Source organism: Haliotis rubra, unplaced genomic scaffold (assembly GCF_003918875.1).
Source record: "Haliotis rubra isolate DU_JTF1 unplaced genomic scaffold, ASM391887v1 Scf10, whole genome shotgun sequence".
In the NCBI taxonomy this organism is placed as follows: Eukaryota; Metazoa; Mollusca; class Gastropoda; order Lepetellida; family Haliotidae; genus Haliotis; species Haliotis rubra.
Genome location: NW_025764892.1, coordinates 1,843,610 through 1,871,507, shown reverse-complemented (window position 1 = coordinate 1,871,507; position 27,898 = coordinate 1,843,610). Strand labels below are relative to the sequence as shown.

At 40.9% G+C, this 27,898-nt stretch overlaps 1 protein-coding gene across 6 annotated transcripts in view; it reads left to right on the top strand.

Annotated features, from left to right (window-relative positions):
- The window catches only part of LOC124255551 (mitogen-activated protein kinase kinae kinase bck1-like), a 30,744-nt gene extending 10,040 nt beyond the window's left edge, over positions 1–20,704 (top strand). For 5 of the 6 annotated variants that reach the window (XM_046689635.1, XM_046689500.1, XM_046689564.1 and 2 more), the window contains exons 4-10: positions 989–1,127; positions 2,106–2,225; positions 8,572–8,670; positions 9,176–9,405; positions 10,168–10,327; positions 11,838–11,965; positions 18,574–20,704. In XM_046689635.1, the coding sequence (XP_046545591.1) occupies positions 989–1,127; positions 2,106–2,225; positions 8,572–8,670; positions 9,176–9,405; positions 10,168–10,327; positions 11,838–11,965; positions 18,574–18,699 (1,002 nt within the window). In that variant the 3' untranslated portion in view covers positions 18,700–20,704. The remainder of the gene's footprint in view (positions 1–988; positions 1,128–2,105; positions 2,226–8,571; positions 8,671–9,175; positions 9,406–10,167; positions 10,328–11,837; positions 11,966–18,573) is intronic. The other variant, XM_046689852.1, reaches the window with a different exon arrangement.
- The last annotated feature ends 7,194 nt before the right edge of the window (positions 20,705–27,898 follow it).

Sequence of the window (27,898 nt, the reverse complement as noted above, 5' to 3'; positions counted from 1 at the left end):
GGAACCGGATTGGTAAACAAGCAGTATGTTGCTTATCTGAATACCGCTCCTGAATACAGATAAATCATAGACATACCAATCGTGAGGAGAAAAGCATGATATTAACAAACAATAAACAATAGTTTTCTGTAAATGTAATAATCAAAAACTGTAATATAGCCGCTTATAACATTAGAACCATTAGTGTCGGAAAATACTTAATAGTAAGTGCAATTTCGTTTTTACTATTACAACACAAATCTGCCTGACAGTACAATGAAAGAATGGGTAGATTCTAAAAATTCAAGATTATCTTTAGTAGATCCATTAGAGTGGCCGTATAGTATTGATTTGATGTCATATCTTTAGTATAGAAGTGCATTTTATGTCTTATGTCAGTGTAATTAACGCACAATAATAATGTATCTGACTGATACACACTGTGAGGTGAGGTGAAATTGGGTTTTACGTCATGCTTGAGAATATTTCAGCTCATATGACGACGTGCATGTGTGTGTATGTGTATGTGCGGCTGCTTGTACTAGCCCAGACTTAAGCTGGTTTTATAGTGCTAGCCCACTGAGATACCATGCCGCAGCCGACCAGTCCTTGTTGTACCCATTAATGCCGAGCGCAAGGCAGGGACCAACAAGTACCATCTTTTAACATCTTTTGGTATGATGCGGTCGGGGATAGAACCCGCGACCTTCCGTTCTCCGGCTGATACACACTGTATCATCAACATACATGTCCTAGCATTACTGGTTTATCATTGCACCCCGAATTATTATCATCGGGGGCGGTGGGGTAGCCTAGTGGTTAAAGTGTTGGCTCGTCACGCCGAAGACCCGGGTTTGAAATCCCCACATGGGTACATTGTGTGAAGCCCATTTCTGGTGTCCCCCGCCGTGATGTTGCTGGAATATTGCTAAAAGCGGCGTAAAATCATACTCAGTCAGTCAGTATTATCATCAGATAGTTTGACATTCGTATTTGTTTTGGATTTCAGCGGAAACGTGTCAAGTTTGAAGGCCAGAAGAAGTCTGTATTGGTTCCTTTATTGCACCATGACAGTCCGTATATAATGGATATATTTGGACTTATTGTCTTTACCGAGGAAGTCCATGTATTCATGGAATATTGTGAAGGTTGGTGAATTCTCCTAGTGTTAGTTATGAAACAGTTTGATTAGTATTTTTGAAGTTGTTAAAAAAACAGTACAGGCTAGATATTTTAATTGGTGACATCTTCTTTCAAAGTATTTTTCATTTAGACTTTGAAAACATAAAGGGCTGAATTTGCTTGTGGAGCCATTTTGTATTTAATTTAGACACAACAGCTGGATCAGGAAACTTGACCCCTTCATATTGTACGTTAATAAGTTTTGAGGAGATTGTTTTCCATTGAAATATTTGGTGATGTGTCATTCAAGAGGGACACTGGGCTAGCCTAGTGGTTAAAGCATTGGCTCATTGCCCTGAAGACCTGGTTTCGAATCCCCACATGGGTACAATGTGTGAACTGGTGTCCCTAGCCGTGATATTGTTGGAATAATGCTAAAAGCGGCATAAAACTAAACTCACTCACTCACTACAATGTGTGAAGCCCATTTCTGGTGTCCCCTGCCGTGATATTTCTGAAATATTGCTAAAAGTGGTGTAAAACCATACTCACTCACTCATTCATTCTAGGAATTTTAATTTCCATGATATTGTGTAAACTGGTAGAGGCCGACATAATATCAGTAGCAGACCTTTGTAGAAACTTAGAATCCTGGCTGTTTTTGCAAACCGTGGATGTCAGAGCGTAAATTCATTTTGAAGCTCCCCTATAGGCAACCAGACAAGTACAGCACTAGCAACCGAATGGTTAACCAACTAACTATAGAAAAGCGTGTGATGTTCCACTAAATGGTTGCATGCGCTGTAGATGTTATAACAATGTACTGTTTCAATTTTGTATTTACATCATGCAATCATTCCTTTAATCTGTAAATAATTAATTTAATCAGCCAGCAACTTGTTTTTATTTGTGGAATGAGATTATGAATAATGCTAATTATATGGTATGTACATGTGAGTGTTTGTATATATATTCTGATGTAGATGGTATGTTTACTGTTATAGGTGGGCATTTGGAACACCACACACCTTATTCTGTCAGTGAAACCGTACCCGTTCTTCAACAGCTTCTACAAAGTCTGTCTTACATTCATTCCAGGGGAATAGTTCATGGAGATATTAAGCGTGAGTAATGAAACTCTTTGGGGAATAGTTCATGGAGATATTAAGCGTGAGTAATGAAACTTGCTGCTGCTGCAGGTAGTCGTCCTCTGTTTTCAGGTGAGGTGAGGTAGCCTAATGGTTAAAGGCATTGGCTCGTCACGCCCTAGACCCAAGTTTGATATGTCCCCATATGGGTACAGTGTGTGAAGCCCATTGTTGCAACATTGTGATATTGCTGTAATATTGCTCTGGGTGGCATAAAGTCATATGCACTCACTCACTCCACTGTCTTCACAATAGGTTGCCTTACAGACATGGTGCAATAAACGGAGCACCTTTAGAATACAGCACCACAACTTCTCGTGAGGACGATCTCTGCTGTAGGTCACGTGTCATTAAGACAAGCAACCAGTTTGTGAGAACCCGTCGGACGCAAACCCGCGACCTTTGGATTGTTAGCTTGACAGCTAACTGACTGAGCTACGTCCACACTATTGTACAATGTGCAAATTTATCGAGTCATTCCTGTGACGTCGAGGTCACGGACAATTACGAATGCTATGGGTAGACTTGGAGTCTCGTGATTATATTCTACGGACAATTGCCGAATGGATCCGATGCCATTTGGCACACTCGTCCCATTCCGTAATCTACAAATTAACGTGTGGCGTGGAATGAGCCGATATGCCTCAAACTGAAAAGGGTTGTTGACGTCAGGCATCAGACGTAGATTTCACGGTGCATGCATGAATGACGCGCTTTTATATAAATCGGTGATTTTGTGACAGAAAAGTGATGTAGGGAACACTGTAAGGATAATGTGGATCGCACTAAGGAACGAGGGAGACATGAGCATGTGTTGTGACGGCACAAGGGTGAGTTAGCCTTCGAATCATTACTTTACAAAATTTATGTTGCGTGTGAAAGAGGCTTATTTCCATTAGCCCAAAATTTCTACATTAACCCATTTCTTAATGTACTTTCGACGTTTTTGGTTTCCCGTTTTTGTGTGAAAAAAAGTATTAAAATGCAAAAAGGAAAAACAACAAATGGTACTCACCTTTTACACCGGACATGTACCTACTATATTGGATAAGGTCCCTAACCCCCTAACCCCTAACCCCTAACCCCTAAACCCTCAGCCCTAACCTAAGCCCTAACCCTAACCCTAACCCTAACCCCTTGAAATAATCCTAATAAATAGAATGCATTGACCGAACCACCGGACATGTACCTACTATATTGCATTATGTCCCCAACCCCAACCCCAACCCCAACCCCAACCCCAACCCCAACCCTAACCCTAAGCCCTAACCCTAACCCTAGTCCTAATCCTAGCCCTAGCCCTAGCCCTAGCCTGCAATATTACCGCTTCGAAAAATAAAATACTAATAAAACACTTTTCTATGTAATGGTGCAAATTACTGAATGACAAAAATACATATGTAAATTAAAAAAATTACAAAATACAAAATACACAAAACATAACACCTCAGCAGCCCTTAATACAAATAAATATGAGCGTATTAGTGAAAAAAGAAAAATATTTCAAACTGGTGCTTGCAAAATATTGCGCATCCGCCGGTATACAACTACTGGAAACTCTCATCATCGTTGGGCTTATGCAATGACATAGCTCGTAGAGATGAAACACCAGTGAGCGGAGCTTATACGCGTACTCGCTGAGCCAGACAACAGTGTTGCCATGCAGGCGTCATAGGGCATTGTTTCGAGAACGTGCTTTCGAACAAAATCACATTACATTACGTAAAAGGGTATTATGACGTATTTTTAAAGTTTGTGGTGCTGTATTCTAAAGGTAGGCCCAATAAACATCCGTGGTCTAGGAGATAGTGGGAGATGGGAGTTGCGATCCCTAAGAATTCGGATGCTGCATGGCACAAAAGATTTGGAAGTTCTATTGCTTTTGTAAAGAGGGATTTTGAAGTGGCGTCCGGAATGAAGTAGTTCAAACTGATATGTAAAATATGGGATATATCAGTCTGAAGTGCAATGCTTTCTTTTCCACCCAGGACTCATATAGGGCAGTCAAATTATGAAGGGAAATTTTGCTCAAAAGTTTCGCAACTGTGTTGATTTTGTTTTTGAGCTTGGCTTGGAGTCAGTATACTGTGTCATAGTGGAGTGTACAGTGGAAGCTGTCAAAACCGGCAACTGTCCAATCCGGCAAGTTGTCAACACCGGCATAATATCTCATAGCTAAGATACATAGCGTTCACTGACATGAATGCTATGCAGCACCTCCATAGGCCGCAATGGTGGAAATCCTTTGTCACACTTTCGCGCACTCGTTACGATTTTTGCGCACGAAAAACTTATATGAATTACTTCTTTGGACTTATACCTACACGTGCGCCCTATTTTCGTTATCAAAATATCCAAAAATATATCTTTACAAGCCATCAAACATCTCAGTCGATCGCTCACATATGAGCGGGGCCATTTTGAATCACGTGACCTGTGACGCGAAGGGGATATCCCTCCCAAATATAGTAACACACGTGTTCCATACCTCGTTGCTTGTTGACAACACATTTTCATACATTTTAGACAATTAAAACGATTGTATGGAGATTTTCGTTTCCAATCTAGACTGACTGACCACCCCTGCTTTTTCAACAGCTGTTTTTAAAGGAATTGCTGGTGAGTTTTCAATGCTTCATATAATATAAGATTATTGCTGTCACCTTCACAATTCCATGGGTGTCTCTGTACTACTCATGACTATTTGCCTACAAAACACAGTTCTAATAAGACTTACTAATAAGACTTATTAGAATTTAGGAATTAAATAATTTACGAGTTCAAATCAATTATCTATAAATTTCATTTACGCTTGTACCATATAACCTTAAATATTTCTCATTTCACATTTCTCCTATCTTCATCATCATATTTATTTCCTCCTTGGATAGGAGATTAGATGTTGATTACATCAAGGCAGACGCCGCATTCACCCAGGGCAGCGCCGAATTCAGTGTTTTCATCATGAATTATTAACAAATACTAAAACAAGGGGATACATCTTGAACATCATGGAGGACCACAATTGTTAAAGGGGAAGGATCATTCAAATTACAGCACACAGCCAAATGCAAATTATTAAAATCACGCGCATATCGATCCGCCGTCTCACACCTGAATCCAGATCATCATCATCTAGAAGGACATCGAGGGACTATACAAGAGCTTCATTGATCATCGATATCAAGTATAAGATTCGTCTTTTCCGAGACTTCAACACCCACTTTCTGAATATGACTTCAAAACCGTTGTTCACTTAAGCAAGCCATATATATATTTATATATATATATATATACACTATTTCTTCACCAAACTTGGCACATAGATAGATCTGGTGGTGTACTGTATGCCAGATGTCGCCTATAAGGTGCCTTTTGGTAGTTTTCGCATATAAATTAAGTTAATATACAACTCGGGATTTCTGTATAAAATATTTTGAATAGCAGCCTGTGTGTGTTTCCATGGCAACAATTTCGACTTTGACTGAAATTGGTGGTAGTGTTCATTTCAGGAGCAGAACTGTAAAACCGTTCAAATATTTTTCACCACAAATTTGTATATATATCAATCAGAACCTTAATTGGTGCCTTGGCTATTTGCAGATTTTGACATTTTATTTTTCTGGTCGGTTCCATGGAAACGATTTGGACTTAGTCTCAAAAAGTAGGGGGGGCTTCTTTTCCGAGCAAAATCGAAAACCTTTCATTATCTTTCAACAAATGTAGCAGATATATGAGACAGATCTTGAAGTGGTGCCTTTTGTTATTTCAAAGTTTTAGTATTTATATTTTTCATGATTCACATGGAAACAATTTGGACTAAGTAAAAAAAATCAAGTTGGACTATCAGTAACTGTCAGATGATTTGTTCTTTCAAATTTCTGGAGCCTGGGGGGATTTGTCATCTTTTGATGACTCTTGTTTTGATAGGTTATAGCAGTGAGTTTCACAAAAAATAGACCTGTCGTCAAACACTAAGCTGCAACTATATCTCTTCCATCCCTTTGTTTTTGTCTTGAACTTGCCCTTGCAATGGGCACAGACAGTGTCATCCATGGTTTCTTCTCTCAACTTTCAACCTTGAATACCAGTAAATAAAGTGCATATCAATGTTAATTATTAATTATCACTTTAATTTAACATGAGTTTAAACTTATACCTTCAAAAGAATAAACTTCATGCACAATTTCATATCCTTATCATTGTTAATGTTCTCAATAAACATCTAATTGCACTTTGAAAAGCAGACTTTCTAAACTAACACTTCATTGATAATTTGGAAAGCCTGCTATTTTTGCTGTCAAAAGATAAGAGGTACTGTTTGCAAATGAATTTCTTCAGTTGACCTAACAAATAAAAGCCTTCTGTCCAATGGTGTATGCACAAGAGTTTAAGTATGATATTTGGCATTGTGCTGTAATTTGAATGATCCCCTCATTCAACAATTGATTTATTGATGTATCCCCTTATTTTAGTATTTGTTTATAATTCATGATGACAAATAACACTTTTTGGCCACTTGGTTGCTAATATGGAAATGAAAAGATGATTTTGGCAAGGTTTGTAGCTGGTGCTTGAGACATAATACAACATGGAAATATTTAAAATATTATTCAAGGTCGGAGAGTTGTAAACTGAGAAATATTTAAGGTTTTTGGGTATACATGAAACTTATAGATAATTAATTCGTGAACTGATTAATTATTTAAGTCCAAAATTCAATTAGTAAACTGTGTTTTGTAGGCAAATATTCATGAGTAGTACAGAGACACCCATGGAATTGTGAAGGTGACAGCAATAATCTTATATTATATGAAGCATTGAAAACTCACCAGCAATTCCTTTAAAAACCGCTGTTGAAAAAGCAGGGGTGGTCAGTCAGTCTAGATTGGAAACGAAAATCTCCATACAATCGTTTTAATTGTCTAAAATGTATGAAAATGTGTTGTCAACAAGCAACGAGGTATGGAACACGTGTGTTACTATATTTGGGAGGGATATCCCCTTCGCGTCACAGGTCACGTGATTCAAAATGGCCCCATTCATATGTGAGCAATCGACTGAGATGTTTGATGGCTTGTAAAGATATATTTTTGGATATTTTGATAACGAAAATAGGGCGCACGTGTAGGTATAAGTCCAAACAAGTAATTCATATAAGTTTTTCGTGCACAAAAATCGTAACGAGTGCGCGAAAATGCGACAAAGGATTTCCACCATTGCGGCCTATGGAGGTGCTGCATAGCGTTCATGTCAGTGAACGCTATGTATCTTAGCTAAATATCTCAGTCCTGTCCGTGGCTAGTACATTTATCATCATTTAAAAGCTCTGCAATCAGGCAGCTGTCCATTCCGGATCTCGGCATGAAATGAGCGGCCCGAATATGTGTTTAAAACAGCAACCAGCGCTGTCTAATCTGGTGCTTGGCGAGGAGTTGGTTGAATGTATATTGTCACCAATTAATCCTGCGTTGCCGACAAAGATAATATAATCTCTGTTCAGTATGGGTATACTTGTACATGTAATTAGTGAGTTGAGAGAGAAATTGAGAGAACCACGTTATACAACAATGTATATGAGAGTGATAACACTGGTTCAGTTCTAGTCGTAGGAACCGGGGTAGAATAGGTCTTCAGCAACCCATGTGCTTGCCATAAAAAGGTGACTATCTTGTCGTAAGAGGCGACTAACGGGATCGGGTGGTCAGTTTCGCTGACTTGGTTGACACATGTCATCGGTTCCCAATTGCGCAGATCGATGCTCATGCTGTTGATCACTTGATTGTCTGGTCCAGACTCGATTATTTACAGACCGCCGCCATATAGCTGGAATATTGCTGAGTGCGGCGTAAAACTAAACTCACTCACTCACTCACTCTAGTCGTAGGTAACCGTGTCAGCTCTACAATCCGGCAGGCTGTCTAAACCGTTTAGTTTCTTCAGTCCCGATGTGTGCCGGTTTAGACAGCTTCCACTGTACATGTGAAACTTCAACCTTGAATCTCAGTCAGGTTTTTAGCAATATTCCAGCAACATCCCAGTGGGGACACCAGAAATGGGCTTTATACATTGCATGCCTGATTTCTGATCTGTTTGTTTCTTTTATTGTTTGTCTGACTAACTCTGAGTTTTTGCTAGTCAATCATACATCAAGTGCGCCATAAATACTATTTCAATTGTAAATTATTGCTAACATCAAAAAGTTCCTGAAACTATATAATGTTCTGGATTTATTAGTTATACCCTTGTGATAATGCATGGTATTGTCAGACCATCATCAAAACAACTTTATTACGACTTATTTTTTGTTATTTCTTACCAGCTGAAAATATCTGCTTCCGAATACCATCGGATTTGACATCACTGTGCCTGATTGACTTTGAGTTTGTCAGAACTCAAGAATCTCCACCCCAGTTTAAAGGTGAGAAAAACTTTCTTGACATGAATCATGAGGCCAGTGTTATACCCTTGATGGGTCCGTTCATTATCAGTCTGTAACATGTAAACAAGATATATTTTAGAAGCTGAACAAGACTTTGGATATGTTACTTACATATATACAAACATCTTATACACAATGAAGTGGTTAATACTTCCAGGGTACCATACCTCCATTACATTATTCATCATCTTCTTCATCATACTTCTCATATTCGCAGCATAGCATGATTCATTGCAGATAGACAGATTCTCTCTCTCTCACACACACACTCTCACACACACACACACACACACACACACACACACACACACACACACACACAATGTTTTAGCATAATCTTTTAATATTGTAATGTATAAAATTGCTGATACCCCCACCCACACCCCCAAGTACATGTGTGCCAGATTGATGACCCCCCAACTCTAAATTTTAAACTATCCCTTATGGGTAATTTTAAGAAATTACTCTTTTCCACTCATTCCAGGTTACACAACTCAGTTTCTACCTCCTTGGTGGGAAACAATAAAAAAGGAAGAGCTTTTCTCTCCCTTGTTGGTAACTATGGACCTATGGGCAGTGGCATGTGTGGCTATTTGCCTGCTGACCAGCAAGAGGCCCTGGTCAAAACAAGTGAAAGACTTTAAGAAACAGTGTCCAGAATGTCCAGCCAAGAGTTGTAATTGCAACCGTGTCTTGAGGCAAGTTATGAATCATGTATGTATATATCAGTTTCTAAAATCACTTTTTAGCACCTCATCTGACACGATTAGCATTTGAACGATTGTAGTTTTTGGTTCCACTCTCACTTTTATACCTTGAGAGGTATTGCTTAGGTTTTGGATGTAATGGCCTGAAAGAGGTCATAAGAGTGGTATTTTATAGCTATAGTATCAACAAAGAGAGAGGTACCTGTTGATTTCAACTTGTATGTGACGTATCGGTACTGGAATCTTTATCAATTAAGGTAATAGCACAAATACCATAAAGCTACAGCAAGAGAATAAAGATGTTGAAATCCATGTTTACCCTGTCTTCCAAATTGATGAACTTATAATGCAAACAGATCACACTGTTCTTTTTGAAAACAAATAATAAACCCAAATAAGAACAGATATGGTGATGGTATATATGTATAAGAAGAAGTTTCTGAAATAATCACACGACACGGATCTTCTCCAACATGTTTCACTTTTATCTTCAACTGTAATCACTTCTCCCTGAAGATAAAAGTGAAACATGTTGGAGAAGATCCGTGTCGTGTGATTATTTCAGAAACTTCTTCTTATATATGTACTACTGTACGCTCGGTATTCTCATCACTTTCTTTATAATATATGAACATGTTTTTGAAAAAAATGTATTAATTGCACTTGTTATAAACGCAAACAATATTACAAATGTCATGGAGCTGACATTATCTTCAGTCTCACTGAGGCTTTGAAATAGGATACCAAATGAAGAGTTTTATTTTTTCAGATAAGTACTGATGGCCACAACATTCTTAAGATTCTCGACAAAAATGTACTTGTCAAAACTAAAGAAGGGCAATTACTCAAGACTTTAGAATTCCTGACCCAGCGAGATCAAGGTGACAAGGATTGCTCCAGAGCAGAGCAGGCCCAGAAGATACTCAGTGGTATTTTCATTATAATGCAATGAATAGTTCGATCATGACTTGAAATGGCATTTCATTTAATGTTGTAAGTTTGATGATATCTTTATACCAAGCAATTAACCCATGACGATTTGGTTTAGAATTGGTCTTCACCAACCCATGCCTATCTTAAGAGGTGAATACGGGATCGGTTGGTCAGGTTTGCTGACTTTGTTGACACATGTCATTGTATCCCAATTGCGTAGATTAAAGCTCATGATGTCAATCACTGGATTGTCTGGTCAAGGCTCAATTGTTTACAAACCACTATCTTAGAGCTGGAAAATAGCTGAGTGCACTGCTAAACAGCAAACAAACATTATGTTCTATTGATTAGCCAGTCAGTGTTGCCGTCCCTGATTAAATAGAACCTAAGTACCCCCTGCTTGTCCTGAGGTTTGTTTGTTATTAAGCATCACAACAGTATTTCAGGTGTATGATTAGTCGGTAATCGATTTTGTACCAGACGATCCAGTGATTCCCATCATGCATCAACCTCCACTGTATTCTGATAAATACCTTCTAGCCATACAGACCCGTGAAGATCCGGGGTAGAATAGGTCTTCAGCAACCCATGCTTGCCACAAAAGGTGACTATGCTTGTCGTAAGAGGCGACTAAAGGGATCGGGTGGTCAGGCTCGCTGACTTGGTTGACACATGTCTTGGGTTCCCAATTGCGCAGATTAATGCTCATGCTGTTGATCACTGGGTTGTCTGGTCCAGACTCGATTATTTACAGACAGCTGTCATATAGCTGGAATATTGCTGAGTGTGGCGTAAAACTAAATTCACTCTAGCCCCACACAAGTGTAGCTTCATTCCGGAATTTTAGCAGCAATGGGGACATGGGTTTGAATCCCCACATGGGTACAATGTGTGAAGCCCATTTCTGGTGTCCCCTGCCATGATATTGCTGGAATTTTGCTAAAAGCGGCATAAAATCATACTCACTAACTCACTCATTTATCTACTCTTGAATGAGCAGAGGTTCTCACACTCATGAGTTGGATCATTCAAAACTGTGGTACATTCAAAACTGCATCTTTGCAGGTCCTCGGTATATATCTTAGAAGATTTATAAGTAAAAGACAAGTCAGGGCTGTGAAGTTGTTACCTGTAATACAATCAATCATGTATAATGCTTAGCCAAACACAGGTGATAATCCCTCCAGTGGCAATCATCAGTGTATTTTCAGGAAATAGCTATTTGTACTGGTCATTGGAATGAGACTCAATTGCGAATTGATCCTTGGGTTTTTATAAAAAAATAGAATGGAGATGTAATACACTGGATTATGGAGGAAGAGTCCCTCCATGTTTGATACAGGTAGAGGGCAGCTTTGTGGTTAAACAGTTCACCCATCACGTTGAAGACATAGGTTTGATTCCCCACATGGGCACAATGTGTGAAGCCCATTACTCGTGTTCCCTGCCATATTGCTAAAAGCTCAATACTTAACTCACTCACTCGCTATGTTTGATACTCTGTAGGGGAGGATGCAGAGGTGGAGACAGTGGAGATTGAGATTCAGTATAAAGGCAGGCTGCTCTACAAAACAGTTGTTGATAAAGGTACATCTGTTGGACAGGTGCTTCAGAAACAGGAAGTACAACGAAAGGTAATGAACTGTGCTTCACTTTTTCTTGATATTTAATGCTGGAAAATATTAATTTTTAACTAATCCTGCACTACTTACTTCCTGCACTTATTGCTTACGGTTCGAAAAGCGTGGCTTGCCAGACGATGTCAAAAAGACGTAGAACTGCAATCACTTCCTGGTCTTGGCTGCTACTCGTCTGCACATGCGTCACCGGAAGGTGACGTCAGCCACCTCAGATTATTGCTTTTCGCACGCCTCGTTAGACGTGTTGTTTGCCAGCTTTACTTGTATCCTACAGGATTATTTTTGTGAAGCTTAATAAAGACTGACTTTGTGTGTATTTTTGTTTTTGTACCTCTACGAGCAGTGTAGGTATTATCTTTCACTTTCTCTTTTTTATTCAGTAGTTCTGTGTAGTGATGTCGTTCGTTTATACACGGTCCCGTCATCACACTTTCACTTCGCCATTACAACACTTCGCCGTATATGATAAGTCGTTGTGTTTCATTTGGTTCAGGCTTATATACTATACCATATAATAGTGGTATATTTATTGTGCCTGTATTATGGTCTCTTTAACTTTCAGTTGTTTTGAGACTTTGTTCTCAACTATGCTGTTATATTCATTACTTTTGTATGTAATGTTTTTTATGTGCGTTTACTGGGTTTTCTGCTTTATTGCAGATCAATGTACAGCGCCAGTTGTATACATTGTAGGGGTGGGAAGTCTCGTAAAGACCCTCATCCCCGATGTTTGAATTGTACCACTCAATGTACCCTTGGCCATAAATGTGCCAGCTGCGCTGTTCTTTCACCCAAGAGTTTCTCCGTTTATCTCCAGGTTTCTAGGAAGCGCCTGGGACAACAGAGACGAAAGAGTATGTCTACTCTACTTCGACACCGGTCTTGACGACCACTACGTCTACATCAAGTGTTGCAGCGTCCACTGTGTCACCGAGTGCGCCTGTCACCAGCATTCAGATGATGACTTCGCCGCTTATGTCACCGGGTGTTACAGCGTTTGGCGCTTCGGCGCTTGGCGCCTAGGTGCTTGGAACTTCGTCGTCGCTTGGACCGTCGGCGCCTGGCGCTTTGGCGCTTGCCGCTCCCTCACCTCCTACACTGTTGCCGATGTTGTCTCCACAACGACTGATGGGCCAGCAGTTTGCGCCGTGTCAGCTACCCCAGGCTCCTGTGTCGCAGTCCTTTCCAGTGTTCCCGGGGCAGGCGCGTTATGCGTATCAACCACCTACAGGGTTTCCAATGCCTCAGGCATCTATGATGCAGACGCCATACGGCCACCAGCAGTTTGATGTATCCACGCTCAGCACTCTCTTGACTTTACTATCAGGTCAAGCCGGTACATCAGTGCCTATGCCGTTTATGCCACCAGCAACATCGGCGCCTCTCCCCCCTACGGCGCCTCCAGCGTCTTTGCCACCTTTGCCACCTCCGACGATTACGGCACCTCTGCCTCCTCCAGCATTGGTGCCTATCCTGTCTACTGTGTCTGCTCCTGTGCCCATGCCAACGTCTCCCATTGCTTCCACGTCTTCGGCATAGGTTAGGTCGAGACCTCGACCAAGGCGTCTTCTGCTAAGGCGTCGTCTGCATGTAGCCGTTCCCCCGCTGTTTCCTTCACCGTCCTCAGAGAGAGACTTTGCCCCAGACTATGAGGAAGACATGGGCTCTAATCACCTTGGCTTTGATCACTGGACTGGATTGCTGATCGTTTAATAGCCTCAGTCCCTTCACCGGGACCTGATGTTGCAAAGTCGCTTACTATTTGGGACTCGCCTTCCTTAATGTTGCCAACACATGAGGCGGTCAGAGAGATTCTCTCTACACTTGATGAAGATTTCGCGGGATGTCTCTCGACCCAACTATTAAAGCGCCTAGAGTCCGGCGTGATGACTATCCTATTCATGGCTTGGACTTTGCCCTGACAGTGACTAAGGTGGATGAGGAAATGAAACGTGTGACAGGCTCTTCCTCTGTCTCCTCCTATAAAGTTCAGGATACAAGGGTCGCGGCTTTGGACTTAGAACTTAATCGTATTTTCTCCGCCCTATATCGGCATTGGCGTCAGCGACTGACGCCATCACTCAGGATCTTAAGGAAATAAATCTGGATCGACTGGATCATCTCACAACTATGATGCTATGGCAGGGCAAAGTGCTCACTGACCTGCGTGAGCACCTTAGGTCGGCGCTTGCCAACGCGTGCGTAATTCGTCGGCAAGGTTACCTCTCCTTTTCTTCATGGGATTCGGAGTTTCAGCGGAAATTATTCCACCAACCCTGGTCATCGTCGTCACTGTATAACGATGCCATTCATGACGTTTATCGGCAGGTGTGTGATTTTGCCAAAGGGGAGACTGCCTTGAAAGCGTTTCAAAAGGGACAATGTCCTTCCTCCACGTCATCGAACACCTACCAGCCTTGGCGACCGTCTGTTCGGCATGCCAGAAACTCAGCGCCATCTCGTGGCAGGGGACGTGGTGCCAAGCCTAGATCAGACGGGAGGATATCAAAGTCGCCTTGCTCCCGCCCAGTGAAGTGAGGGACACGCACGACTGGACACTCCCACCTCCAGTCGTCCCAGTTTATCCTACACCGGTAGGTGGGAGAATAGGGATCTTTTGGCAAAATTGGTCCATCTTAGAGGATCCATACGTCACCGATATATTGAGGCAGGGGTTTCGGCTCCCCCTCCTCTCCGATCCACCTCTGACACTGTTCCCGCTCTGGCACAATCACTCTCAGTTTCAACACGACCTCCTAGCGGAGAACATAGCGATTTTGTTGGAGAAAAGAGCCATCGAATTACTCCCGCATCCCGTCACAACACCAGGGTTTTATTCTCCAATATTCTTAGTGCCGAAGAAAGGGTCCACGAAAATGAGGATGATTCACAATCTGTCCTATTTCAACGAGACTTTCCTGGAACGTCCTCCGCACTTCCGAATGACGTCCCTCGAATACCTCAAAATCTATGGTATCGTCAGCGCTTCGACTTCATCAGCCTGGACCTACAGGATGCATACCTCCATGTTCCAATACACCCCAGTGACAGGAAGTACCTGCGCTTTATTTTCAACAATCAACATTTCCAATGGGCTGTCCTCCCATTTGGAATTTCAACGGCCCCCTGGTTGTTCACGCTTATCACAACTCCTATTTCGCGGTATCTTCATTTGAGGGGCATCAATTTCGACCCGTACCTGGATGATTGCCTTATGCACCTGTTAGACCGTCTGCTTCTTATACAACAACGGGATTTCACCCTTCGTCTGTTACGCCAACTAGGTCAACTTGGACAAATCGGAGCTTGTCCCGACTCACACTCTTACATTCATCGGAGGTCATTTCCAGACGGACAAGAACCTAGTTCAGATTCCTCTGGACAGGTGGGACAAGATTCCTAGTCTCTGATTCCCACGTCTCTGGACCTCTGTCTCTCCGGTGGGCAAGCATTCTGGGATTGTTGACGCCGGGCGATCTTACCAGCAGAGGCGCCTTCAACTTCGGCCTCTGTCTCTTCAACGCATACTTAGGAGGGCGGACGCTCATCAACGGTTTTGCCTTCCACCTCAGTTACATCGCTATCTTCTTTGGTGGACTCGCCCATTGAACGTCTTTGACAGAGCGGCCTCCGGATTGCCAACTGTTCGCCTCCCTCCAGGGTTGGGGCGCTCACTTACACGACCAGACAGCCTCCGGCCTGTGGTCGGGTCAACACATCAACTGGCATATAAACAGTCTAGAGTAGGAGGCCGTGCTTGTCTTCTAGTGGCCACGGACAACGCCACGGTGGTATGGTACATACGGAAGCAAGGGTCGACACGCTCACAGTTTCTTCTCGATCAGACTTTTTGGCTCTTTCAACTGGTCGACGATCTCCACATTCTGTTGAGAGTTTGGCATATTCCGGGGTGCCGCAATATACTAGCAGACGCTCTGTCTAGACCCGACAGAGTTGCTCCCACGGAGTGGATGCTACACAAGGAGGCCTTCACTCTCCTAAGTCACGCACTGGGTTCTCCAAACATAGATCTGTTTGCCACCAGCCAAAACCATCAACTGCCAGTGTATGTATCCCCAGTCCCGGATCCAGCGGCTTGGGCGGTGGATGCTCTGAGCCTATCGTGGGAGGGACTTCACGCGTATGCATTTCCGCCACCAGTTCTATTACCCAAAGTTCTCGCAACAGTCAAGGAGACAACTTGCCCACGACTGATTTTGGTCGCGCCTTGGTGGCCGGCCAGGAACTGGTTTCCCGTTCTAAAAAGTCTAGTGGTAGGAGATCCCTTCCCTCTACCCACGTGGAGGAACGTTCTCGTGCACCCTCACAGCCGTCTTCCGCATCCTGCTACAGATCGGTTCAATCTGCACGCATGGACCATTTGCAGAAAGCACTGAGTGCTAAGGGGTTTTCGGCTAGAGCAGCCAGAGCCATTGCGACGGCGCACAGAACTTCTACTAGACATTTGTATGATGACAAGTGGCAGTCGTTTGAACGCTTTTGTGTTACCAGGAAGCAGGATCCGCTGAAATTGTCTCCTCAGTTCATAGCAGACTTCTTACTTTATCTCCGAACGTCCAGGCGTCTGAAGGGAGGCACCATTGCCACGTATTTGGCGGCAATTAGCTCCGTTTTAGCGGTTCCCACTGACAGAAGGATTTTCAAAATCCCAGAATTACAGGCCATGCTTCGCTCATTCAGACTTGAAGACCAGAAGTTGAAGTTTCGTCCACCGGCATGGAATCTCAACACTGTTTTAGACCATCTCTGTGGTGCACCTTATGAACCTCTTGATAACGCTTCTCTCACTGATTTATCCAGGAAGACGGCTTTTCTGTTGTCATTAGCGACTGCAGCTAGAGTGAGTGAGGTTCACGCCCTTGACGTGACTAGGGTCAAGTTTGAACGTCGTCGTCATGGTTCTGTGCACTTAGGTCTGTGTTGGGATTTCATCGCTAAAAAACAACTACCAGGTCAACCTGATCGACAGTTTTCCATGGGGCCGTTATCATCTATTGTTGGCTCTGAAGACGATGCTGAATTACTTTTATGTCCGATTCGTGCGCTAAAAACTTACATTGATCGCACCAAAGGCATCTGTGGTACAAGGAAACGGTTATTTCTTCCCCTGTCCCGGGCGTCACAGTCAGATGTCAGCAAAAACACAATTGCCTTATGGTTAAAAACAACCATTCTTCAGGCATATAAAGCGGCTGGGCTGGACCCTCCTACGTCCTCTCATCCCCACGAGATTCGAGCACTTGCTTCGACTATGGCACTTCACAGTAATTGCTGCACTGTGTCATCCATTATGCAAGGTTGTTTTGGCGGTCAGACACAGTTTTTGCCAGTCATTATTTGCGTGACATGGCTGTCAAGGACGTTAACGATGTCCACAGTTCGGACCATTGGTGGTTGCTCAGCAACCCGCCATTCCCCGAAGAAAGTGACCCTCCTGCCTTGTGTTTTCCTTCCCACGGACCACCATATGGGGAATGAGTTGTTTTTCTTCAGAAACAACTAGGTATGTCAGTTAAGGAGTTATCCTTGTTTTTTCAAGTCCATGCTTTTTACTGCATTCCTTAAGCTTCGCCAGCTTTAAAATTAGTGGTTTCTTTTCATTTAAGACGCGGTCTTATTTGCGAATTACCACTACCTGATCGTCACTCGCTAATTCGCTCTCTGTTATAGGCGCATTACCAACGCTTCCCGAGCACGGGCTGCTATTACGTAAGCGAGGCGATCCCTCAGATGACACGCCCACCTTCCAGCCTGCCGGATAAAGTGCAGGAAGTAAGTAGTGCAGGATTAGTTAAAAATTTAGTAAAATCTAAATATTTTTTATATTTGTATACTTATCCTGCACTACTTATGATAAGGGCCCACCCTGTGCTATCAGCTACCTCCCCGCTTACTCTTGCCATCTGTGGGATTTCTGGCAATAATCTGAGGTGGCTGACGTCACCTTCCGGTGACGCATACGCAGACGAGTAGCAGCCGAGACCAGGAAGTGATTGCAGTTCTACGTCTTTTTGACATCATCTGGCAAACCACGCTTTTCGAGCCGTAAGCAATAAGTGCAGGAAGTAAGTAGTGCAGGATAAGTATACAAATATAAAAAATATTTAGATTTTACTAATATTTTACAAAGTGTTAAACGTGGCCTGTAGTCTGTGAAAATACAGACTGACAAATGTTCTCTGCTAAAATCAAGATACCTGCAGTCCAATATTGGCTCCAGACTAGTTAAGTGCTACAAATGGTGTATATTCATGTTGTATATCTTTGTCATGTTAATTTTCAAATGTATTTCTATATATATACTGAGCGAAACAAATTAGGGATCACCACTTCTTCACAGATTTTCACAGTGCAAAACAAAACGACTGAGAGGGCGATGGGGTAGCCTAGTGGTTAAAGCATTTGCTCGTCACGCTGAAGACCCAGGTTCTATTCCCACATGGGTACAATGTGTGAAGCCCATTTTCTGGTGTACCTTGCCGTGATATTGCTATAATATTGCTATTAATTTTGGGGAAAATTAAGCTCACTCACTCACTCTCAAAACAAATGACCATACTGATTATGTCCATTTCTTCCAGTTGAATGATAAACTGACCCTGGCTCAGCCTCCAAGTGACCACGCAATCAACAGTAGATGCATCATCACAGTACAAAAGGGGGATTCACGTGTCAAGAAGTGGATGGAGAAACTGCACTTACTGTGACACTGATCAGCATCCCTTCCTGTAGTCACTGTTCTGTTTGTTATGGAACGCCACACCCAGCAATAGTCAAGCAATATGAGTCGGATCGGTGAATAATCAAGTCAGGACTAGAAAATCCAGTGACTGATTTCATCAAGTAATGTAATGTGCAATCATGTAAATGAGTGAGTATGGGTTTACGCCACTTTCAGCAATATTCCAGAAATAACACGGCGGGGACACCAGAAATGGGCTTCACACATTGTACTCATGTGGGGAATCGAACAGGGCCTTCTCGGCGTGACAAGCAAACACTTTAATCACAAGGCTACCCCACTGCCCTCGCAGAAAATAAAGTCCGAGAGCCTGATCAGCTGGCGGTCAGTCTGTTAGGACAAGCATAATGGTGACCTTCTGTGAGCAGTGTGACATTATACGTTGTTCACTGGTCACGAGGGGGGCATAAACATAAACAAACATCGAGGGTACATCAACCCATGGGCCCCGAGGGACCAGTGAACAACGTATTTATCTTACCGAACACCTTAATGTTAATATTGAATTGTTGGAAGCACGAGTACAAATGTTTTTGTAGCCATCTCTAGATTTTGCAGACAAGAAAAACAGATTTAGAGTTATCTCCCTTCCCTCGATTTGCATTCCCAAAACATCTCTAATTTCCGTACATCATACGTGATTCAATGTAATTTCGAGATAAAGAATTACTACCTCGAAGTACCAAATGAGTTGCCATTGACAGCGGGGTACATTGAAATGTTACTCGCTTGTAAGCGGGGTACATTGAAAATAATAGAAGAGCGCTCAGCCAATCAGAAAGCGACATTTATGAGCGAGGTATGATAATGATGAATGTTCTTCATACAAAACAGTTGACAATATTTAGCAAGTAAATACAGGTAAAACAAGCAAATTTCACTAGATGTTTTAGTAAATTTTAAATTAATAAATATGGTGAATTGTAAAGATTATGCAGTACTTAAACCTAATCATATGAAGTCATTCCTTGCTTTTATCACACGTAATACATTTTAAGCGGCCTTCACATGTCAAACTAAAGTTTGACAACACATGTTCTTTACATTTTAAAAGTTGTCAAATTCACGTTTTCTCACGTCAAACACATGTTGTCAAACTTTCGTGTCATTTTGAGCGCAATGGCTTTATCGGTGTGGTGATGTGACAATTTTGTTGACTGCGATTGGTTGTTTCTGAACAACACGAGTTTGACAACTTTTCAAACGTCAAACAAAAGTTTGATAACACCAAAGGTTTGATGGAAAAGTTGGCGAGAATAGAGACAACTCTGAAATTGCTGTTGGTGGCGTTGGTGGCGAGTTGTTGGAATGTTCACACTCTCAAAACTTTATTTTGTCGTGTGAAGGCCGCTTTACTGGTCGAACTTTTGAGATGGATGCGTGTGAAGAGATTGTGTGATTCATCATTATAAGGAAATAGAGGGGTGTGGCAAGGTGCTGTGTTAGCATGAGCACAGTGTAGCCAAAAATACACCAAACGGAAGTGGAAAAGTCTAGATGTTGATTGTCTGTCGCCCAGACCAAAGAGAATAAATTAGAATGGAGTCCCAACTAAAATCTAATTTGATTGGGCAAATTTACATTTACTCAACTCTAGTCAAGTTTGGGCTCCTTTTGCATTTTATTTATTTATATATATTTTAGGATGCTGTGTTGTTAATGCCTGAAGTACCATGCAGAAAACGTTTCACAGAAATACTGACATCTGTCCTACAGATTCTATGCATTGATACTGAAATCAGTCATTGTACTCCACTGTCTTTCAACCTAGTGATACATTGGTGTTTTCGGAGTGTTTTGAAATTTTTCATATAGTCATGTTTTGTTGAGCTAGTGCGATCTGGTAATGCGCCACAATATGATCTTAGCACTAGTGGTGTTCCGATTAATTAAAATCATCGAAGATTGGTCGCAATGATCAAATGACCAAGCAATTGATCACGTTTTCTCATAATCGAATACAAACGATTTTAGAACTACTGTTTTAGTTTTTGAAACACTTAACTGAATATTTCTTGAAGACAGGTAAGTTTATGTTCATGATATATAAGTCATCACTTTAAAGTAGCAAGTTGCATAATTTTACATTGGATGTGAAATTTGCAAATGGAACATAAAATATAAAAACGACTGATAACTACGTTTTTTTCTTTATACCTATCTGCATTGTATGAAATAAGCCAAAAACCCAGCCAGACATCTGGGCTGGTAACTTCAAAAACTTAGCCCAGAAGAGATTTAACCAGACCTTCTTAAATCCTAAATAGACAGCACCAGTGGACACGTTATCTGAAGAATTGTTTTCACACGTCCATCGGGCTGACTAGCTGTAAAATTGGACCGTCCGGCAGAAATCTAGCCCATCTCCGGCGGTCGGACAGGCCTTATTTCATACACTGCTATCTGCAATAACAACCTGGACAGGAAAGTGTGAAAAATTACGCTGACCAATTATTTTCTATGATTGCTCGTTAGTCATGAACCAATCATCAATTATGAGATTTTAACCAATTCCCAACACTACTTAGCATTAATGTGATCTTAACTCCCATGCTTTACCATAGGCTTCGATCATCGTAGTGCTAAGGTCATGTTGTGGAATAGAATCCTGAAACCAGGAAAGAAGCTTGAGTTTTCTGGGGTGAGTAAGTCTTAGTTTTAAGCGGCTTATTGCAATATTCTAGCAATATCATAGCTTGGGACACACTGGGCTTCATACATTGTCCCCATGTGGAGAAACGACCATGGGTCTTCAGTGTAGCAAGCAAACATTTTAACCACTAGGCTACCCAACCGCCTCTCTGGGGTTGGAGAATCGGAGTGAATTCTGAAAATCAGACCTCATGTTATGAAAAAAATCAACTTGGACTTAAAGTAACTCTCAGATGATTTGTTCTTTCAAATTTGTGAGGGGATTCTGATAACTCTTGTTTCATCAAGCAATGAAATATGGATGTTGGATATAAGTTTAATTATATGAAGTTCATATATCTTGAAGATCATTCAGAATTTGCCTATCTATCATGCAAAACTTAATTAAATGAAGAGTTGATAGTTATGAAACACATCAGATCTTACTGCGTTTGTGCAAAATAGCATTGCTCTGTGAGCTGGATCAAGTGTCCTGAAAAGGAGCTGATTAAAGACATTCACAAGTTTTTTTGACAGAGTATTGAAAAACCAGAGTTAGAGTATTCAGTTCAGGTTGAATGAGTTAAACAGTGTATGTTCATAAACCACTTTTACATAGCAGTATTGCCAGTATATAACATGTATTATACACAAGAATATATGAGTGTCATGCATGCATTCTGGCTTAGTACAGGGAGCTCACTCAGATTACTTGCAGTCAGGTCTAAAGTGAAGATACTTACTAGAGCATGGTAAATATAGTATTTAAACATCATGTCTGCTGGTTTATTCTTGTTCATATTGAATGGAAGTATTCTTCCAATTGACTTCCAGAAGGGCCAACAAATATTTTTGTATAGTACACTTTTATGTTTATACCAAGTACATGATCTGATACAAAATGCTTTAAAGAGTAGCCATGGTGTAGGTGCTGTTTTACACACCTTGTATATTTTTGTTTGCATTTTTGTACATATGTTGATATCATTGTACATGAACTTTCAATATTTGTGTACCATTGGAACAATAAAATTATCACATGTTTGTTATTGTGTGTTATTGCCTAATTGTGCTTGGGGATTGTATGTATATAGATGTCTTTGTTTGAATTAACTCTTTCACACACACATAATATCAAAGGTAATACTCGATCACTGGATTGTCCAGTCCTGGCTTGATTAGTTTCAGGCCACTATCAAATGGCTGGAATGTTGCTCAATGCTAGGTAAAACAAGTGAGTGAGTGAGTTGGATTTTACACTGTTTTTAGCAATATTCCAGCAATATCACGGCAGGGGACACCAGAGATACGGTTCACACATTGTACCTATGTGGGGAATCGAACCCTTAGCGTGACAACCAAACTGGGCAACCCCACTGCCCTAGGTTAAACAAGAGGTTCTGAGGTGTAAGCGCTGTAGTTTTATGCACAGCTAAGATAATTGTACTAAACCTTGTCATTTTTCTGTGACAGAGTAATAAAATTATGACATGTCAGTTATTGTGACATTTTCCGGTGGCATGGCATTTAAACTTCACATTGAAATAGCTGTATTCTAAAGTCTAAAAGCTGCATAGGATCAACATAGTATACAAGTTTAATAGTATAAAGCTACAAAATATAACAATTAATATAGACATTACCCTGTCCCCCACCGCAACGCGAAACTGGGGACTATGTATTCAGCATTCACGATTCTTTTAACGAAATATCTCATGAACTGTTTTACCCAATGTCTTCAAATTTGGTGACAGCCTACATTGGGGGATTATGCTGACACCAGTTGATTTGGGTGACCTTGACCTTATCCTAAAGACCACCACGAAACTTTGACCACTTTTCAAACCCTTGTTAACACGATATCTCATGAAACATTGCACCCAATGTCTTCAATTATGTTGACAGCCTACATTGGCGATTACGCAGACACCAGTCATTTCTTGTATGTGACCCAAAATAAAAAGTAGTAAATATGTTATAAATATTTCATTCTTCTTTATCGGCGGGGGACATTGCCATATTAGTGGCAAACACTTGATATTAAATGTTTTAAACTTGTATTACTTTTTAAACCATACATAAACTCATGATACGATTCTTGTATCTTGTCACACAAAGCTGTTAGTAAGTCTTGCTCTCACTGATCGTCGCATTTGTACTCCTGGTGGGGGCGGTGGGGTAGCCTAATGGTTAAAGCGTTGGCTCGTCACGCCGAAAACCCGGGTTCAAATCCCCACATGAGTACAATGTGTGAAGCCCATTTCTGGTGTCCCCCGCCGTGATGTTGCTGGAATATTGCTAAAAACAGTGTAAAACCCAACTCACTCACTCACTTGTTTTACCTAGCATTGAGCAACATTCCAGCCATATGATTGTGGCCTGAAACTAATCAAGCCAGGACTGGACAATCCAGTGATCGAGTATTACCTTTGATATTATGAGTGTGTAAAACCAAACTCGGTCAGTCAGTCAGTCAGTATTCCTGGTGATAGCAGATTGGATTGTTCACCCTTAGCCCTGGAGTTTGTAGTGTTCAACAAATAGAATTAAATATCAACATTCACTGAGTGGTGCCAGAGGAGCAAGTTGTTCAAAAGGACTTTAGTTCTTTAAATCGGCCCATTTCTGGTATCCATGCCCTCACTCTTTAAATCACATAGATGTATGATGTAACAGTGTGCTTCAGTTTATCTCAAGAAATTCAATCAATACAAACAATTTTGTGACTAAAAAAGCATTTATTAAAAGAAAATGTAGAAAAATATAACAAGTAAAAAAACTGAAATGAAATAACAGAAACTTTACCATTGACAGGGTATAAAATATTGCAAATGTTTACATTTTGTACAATCCACATTTTTACAGTAGGGCTGCTGGATGTGCAAGTACTTGCGTAGATGGACATGCAAATGTACTCACAAAGTTGTTAAAAGTTAAGATGCATGTTTACTTATTGCATTTGACAAGTTACAGAGAAATCCAAACCAACAATATACAGTTATGTACCTGTGAATATAGAAAACGTTCTGCCCACTTGTTACCTTCTAAATATCAGGTCAGATAACTACAATAACTCTTACACAAGCTGGTGTAGCTCTGTGTCTTACAATGATTAAAGAGGCACAAAATATTTCTCAAAAGAATATCACTCTGAAACAAACTGTGAACTGAACTGAGTTGAAACGTAAACGAACAGATACTTTAACATTTTCCATGACAAAAATAGAGAACCTTTTTTTTTAATTTTGTAAAGAATTCCAGATCAACATGAGAAAATGTGCATGCTAAGAAGCAAGGTAGTTTTGGAAAAGACAGATTATCAAAACTTATGTATAAATAAACATACAGAATACTGAATCCCAAATGGAACTTTTGTGTCATTGTTGATTGGGATACTGAGCAATATCAGAGTTGTAAAGATCATAACACGTTTGACCCACACAGGAAGATATGATAGCACTGTGGACAAGGTGTTGGCTTCATTGAGACAATCAGGGTTTGATGCCCCATATACTTATGGGTACAATGATCACATATCTCACTTACTCTGGACATCTGTATGACAGAAAGGCAACACTGTGAGAAAATAACATTTTATGACAATTTCACCAGAACTGCATGAAAATTAGAGCAGTGACATGATAAATGTGCTTTAAAAATTACAAATTTTGAGAACCAATCCAGATCACCAGGGTGATGTGTGTACGTTTTGAACCAATGGTCTGTCACCCTGTTTTATTAGATGTCATACCCTCACTGTGAATGGGGGTTGATTGAGTGGTCTGGTTTCAATGAACAGAGTGGACACTGCTACTCCAGAATGCAATCATTCTACAGCAATACAGGTATACACATACAGGTATACACATACAAATACATGGATACTATCCAGAGTGGATACTGCTTCTCAAGAATGCAATCATTCTACAGCAATACAGGTATACACATACAGGTATACACATACAAATACATGGATACTATCCAGAGTGGACTCATGAATCAAAGACTATCTTCAGCCCAAGGCAACATCAAAGCTGAGACACCACTGACGGGATTCACAAACTGTTCCCATCTGGGGATTCGAACCCCTATCTACAGCGTGATTTGCAAAATATATTCACATTTAGCATCCTGTAAACACCTGTACTCATGTAAATGGATTTCCACCCTTGAGCTCAAAGCTGCCACTTCCCATGCAACTGCACAGATACTATTTCAAAAGATACTACTTTCCATACAACTGCATAGATACCATTTCAAAAAGATGCCACTTTCCATACAACTGCATAGACACCATTTCAAAAAGATGCCACTTTCCATACAACTGCATAGACACCATTTCAAAAGATACCACTTTATAGATACCCTTATTAAAAACATACCATGACCCATGATTGACGGCATACTAACATGTACCCCACACAATGCATAGATAATAGTCATAACAGAGAATGTTTTGTTACTGTTAGAATTCCATGATATTCATTGCTACATGCAGTATAATGAACCATGTTGACAGATATAACAGTCCAAATGCGTATAATGAACTGGGGTTCTAATTAACTAAAATTAGTGCAGCCTTCACAAACTAAAGCCTCTTTATACTCTAGGTACATGCATTGTAGTTGGTTGCATGAAGTAGTAGTAGTTGGTAGATGAACTCTATACGATCATCGTAAACTTTTGTTTGCTGTAAAATGTCAGGGTGTACCAAGAAAGGTCATTAAACAGAGTATGTTCAGTACATGAAGCAGAGCAAACTAAGTACACGAAACAGCTTAACTTAAGTATGTGAAACATACAGCAACTTAAGTACACAAAGCAGAGTAAGTTAAGTACATAAAACAAGGCAACTTAAGTTCATTAAAGACAGCAACTTAAGTACATGAAACAGACACCAACTTAAGTACATGAAACAAACATCAACTTAAGTACATGAAACAGACAGCAACACAAGAACAGGAAGTGAATTTTTCAATCAAACCAGACTAAGAGTGAGGCCCCTGATTGCAGCCCACAAAGTCAGCAACCAAACCCACTCAGCCTGGTGTCCACAAAAATGGAAGTGCCAAAGTGGTCTAGATCCAGATGCCCAAATCTATGGCATCACTTTCAATGCCACTTTCTCAGATTTTCCTGTTCTTGTAGTGACAAAAATAGTAATAAAATATGCATATACATACCGTATTTGACATATTTAGTGCCCCTGTACACTTAGCTAATTAAAATGGTGCTTATCAGGATACCCTGGTGAAGTAGTGTTAATTAGGAAGAGCTTTAAAATCACAAAACTGTCAAACAATAGGTAAAAGGATCAGACATTCTTGTCAAGCGACTGGAAGCCTAGCTTGTGAAAAATTAACAGGATGTACGCCTGATAACAAAACTCCATACTTCTAGGGAGGCATTTATTGGAGAGATGGCTCTAAATATGTTAAATACGGTACATAATCATGTTAACCATAATGGTTTCAACTTGAAATGGTTTTGATTATGCACCAATATTGTAAGAAAAGAGACAGCACTAAGAAGCTATGACAAGTTGTAAATAAAATATACAACAGAATGACTACACTTTGTGTAGTCCTGCATCAGGTCAACTACCAACAGATGAGTGGCATCTGGGAGAAAACATGTAGAACCACAGAGGCAACTTTCATTTATATGGGTAAATGTCATGTTTAAAATGAAACATTAAGACTGTTTCATGAGCTGATTGTCACCAGGTGCCTTAAAATACAAAGCTGAGCAATGAGAAGCCATCACATGTCTTCCTTTGGTAGTTCAAATAAGTTCTACCCTTGGTTAATTTGCTTGTCATATGAAAATAGAATATATATACTGAAGGGGGAAAATAACTTAACACCTGTAAATGCGCATGTTACACATGTCAAAGATCAGGTTGTGTTTTGACAGTTTGACAGATGAGGGTCTCTGGGACTTCAGTCCTGCCCCAAACAGAAGCACATGTGGTACATGTATTGTCACTTCACTCAAGTTCGAAATCGAAATATGCCTCTGTTCACCCAGCAGTGAATGGGCACCTGGTATGAGATGATAATGTGACACTAGCACATGAAGTAATTTCGGTCTTAATCGCAATGTGCCTCTGTTTACACAGGAATGGGGACCGAAAAGGATGTGATAGTGACAGGAATGTTAACCTTCTAGCACCTCACAGGAAGCCAAGGTCGTATACTTCAAAGGGAGCTATATAATGTGTGAAGCCCATTTCTAGTGTCCCCGCCATGATATTGCTGGAATATTGCAAAAAGCGGAGTAAAACCAAACTCACTCACTCATTCCAAGGGAGATGAGTGAGTGAGTGAGTTTAGTTTTACGCCGCACTCAGCAATATCCCAGCTATATGGCGGCGGTCTGTAAATAATCGAGTCTGGACCAGACAATCCAGTGATCAACAGCATGAGCATCGATCTGCGCAATTGGGAACCGATGACATGTGTCAACCAAGTCAGTGAAACTGACCACTCGATCCCGTTAGTCGCCTTTTACGACAAGCATAGTCGCCTTGT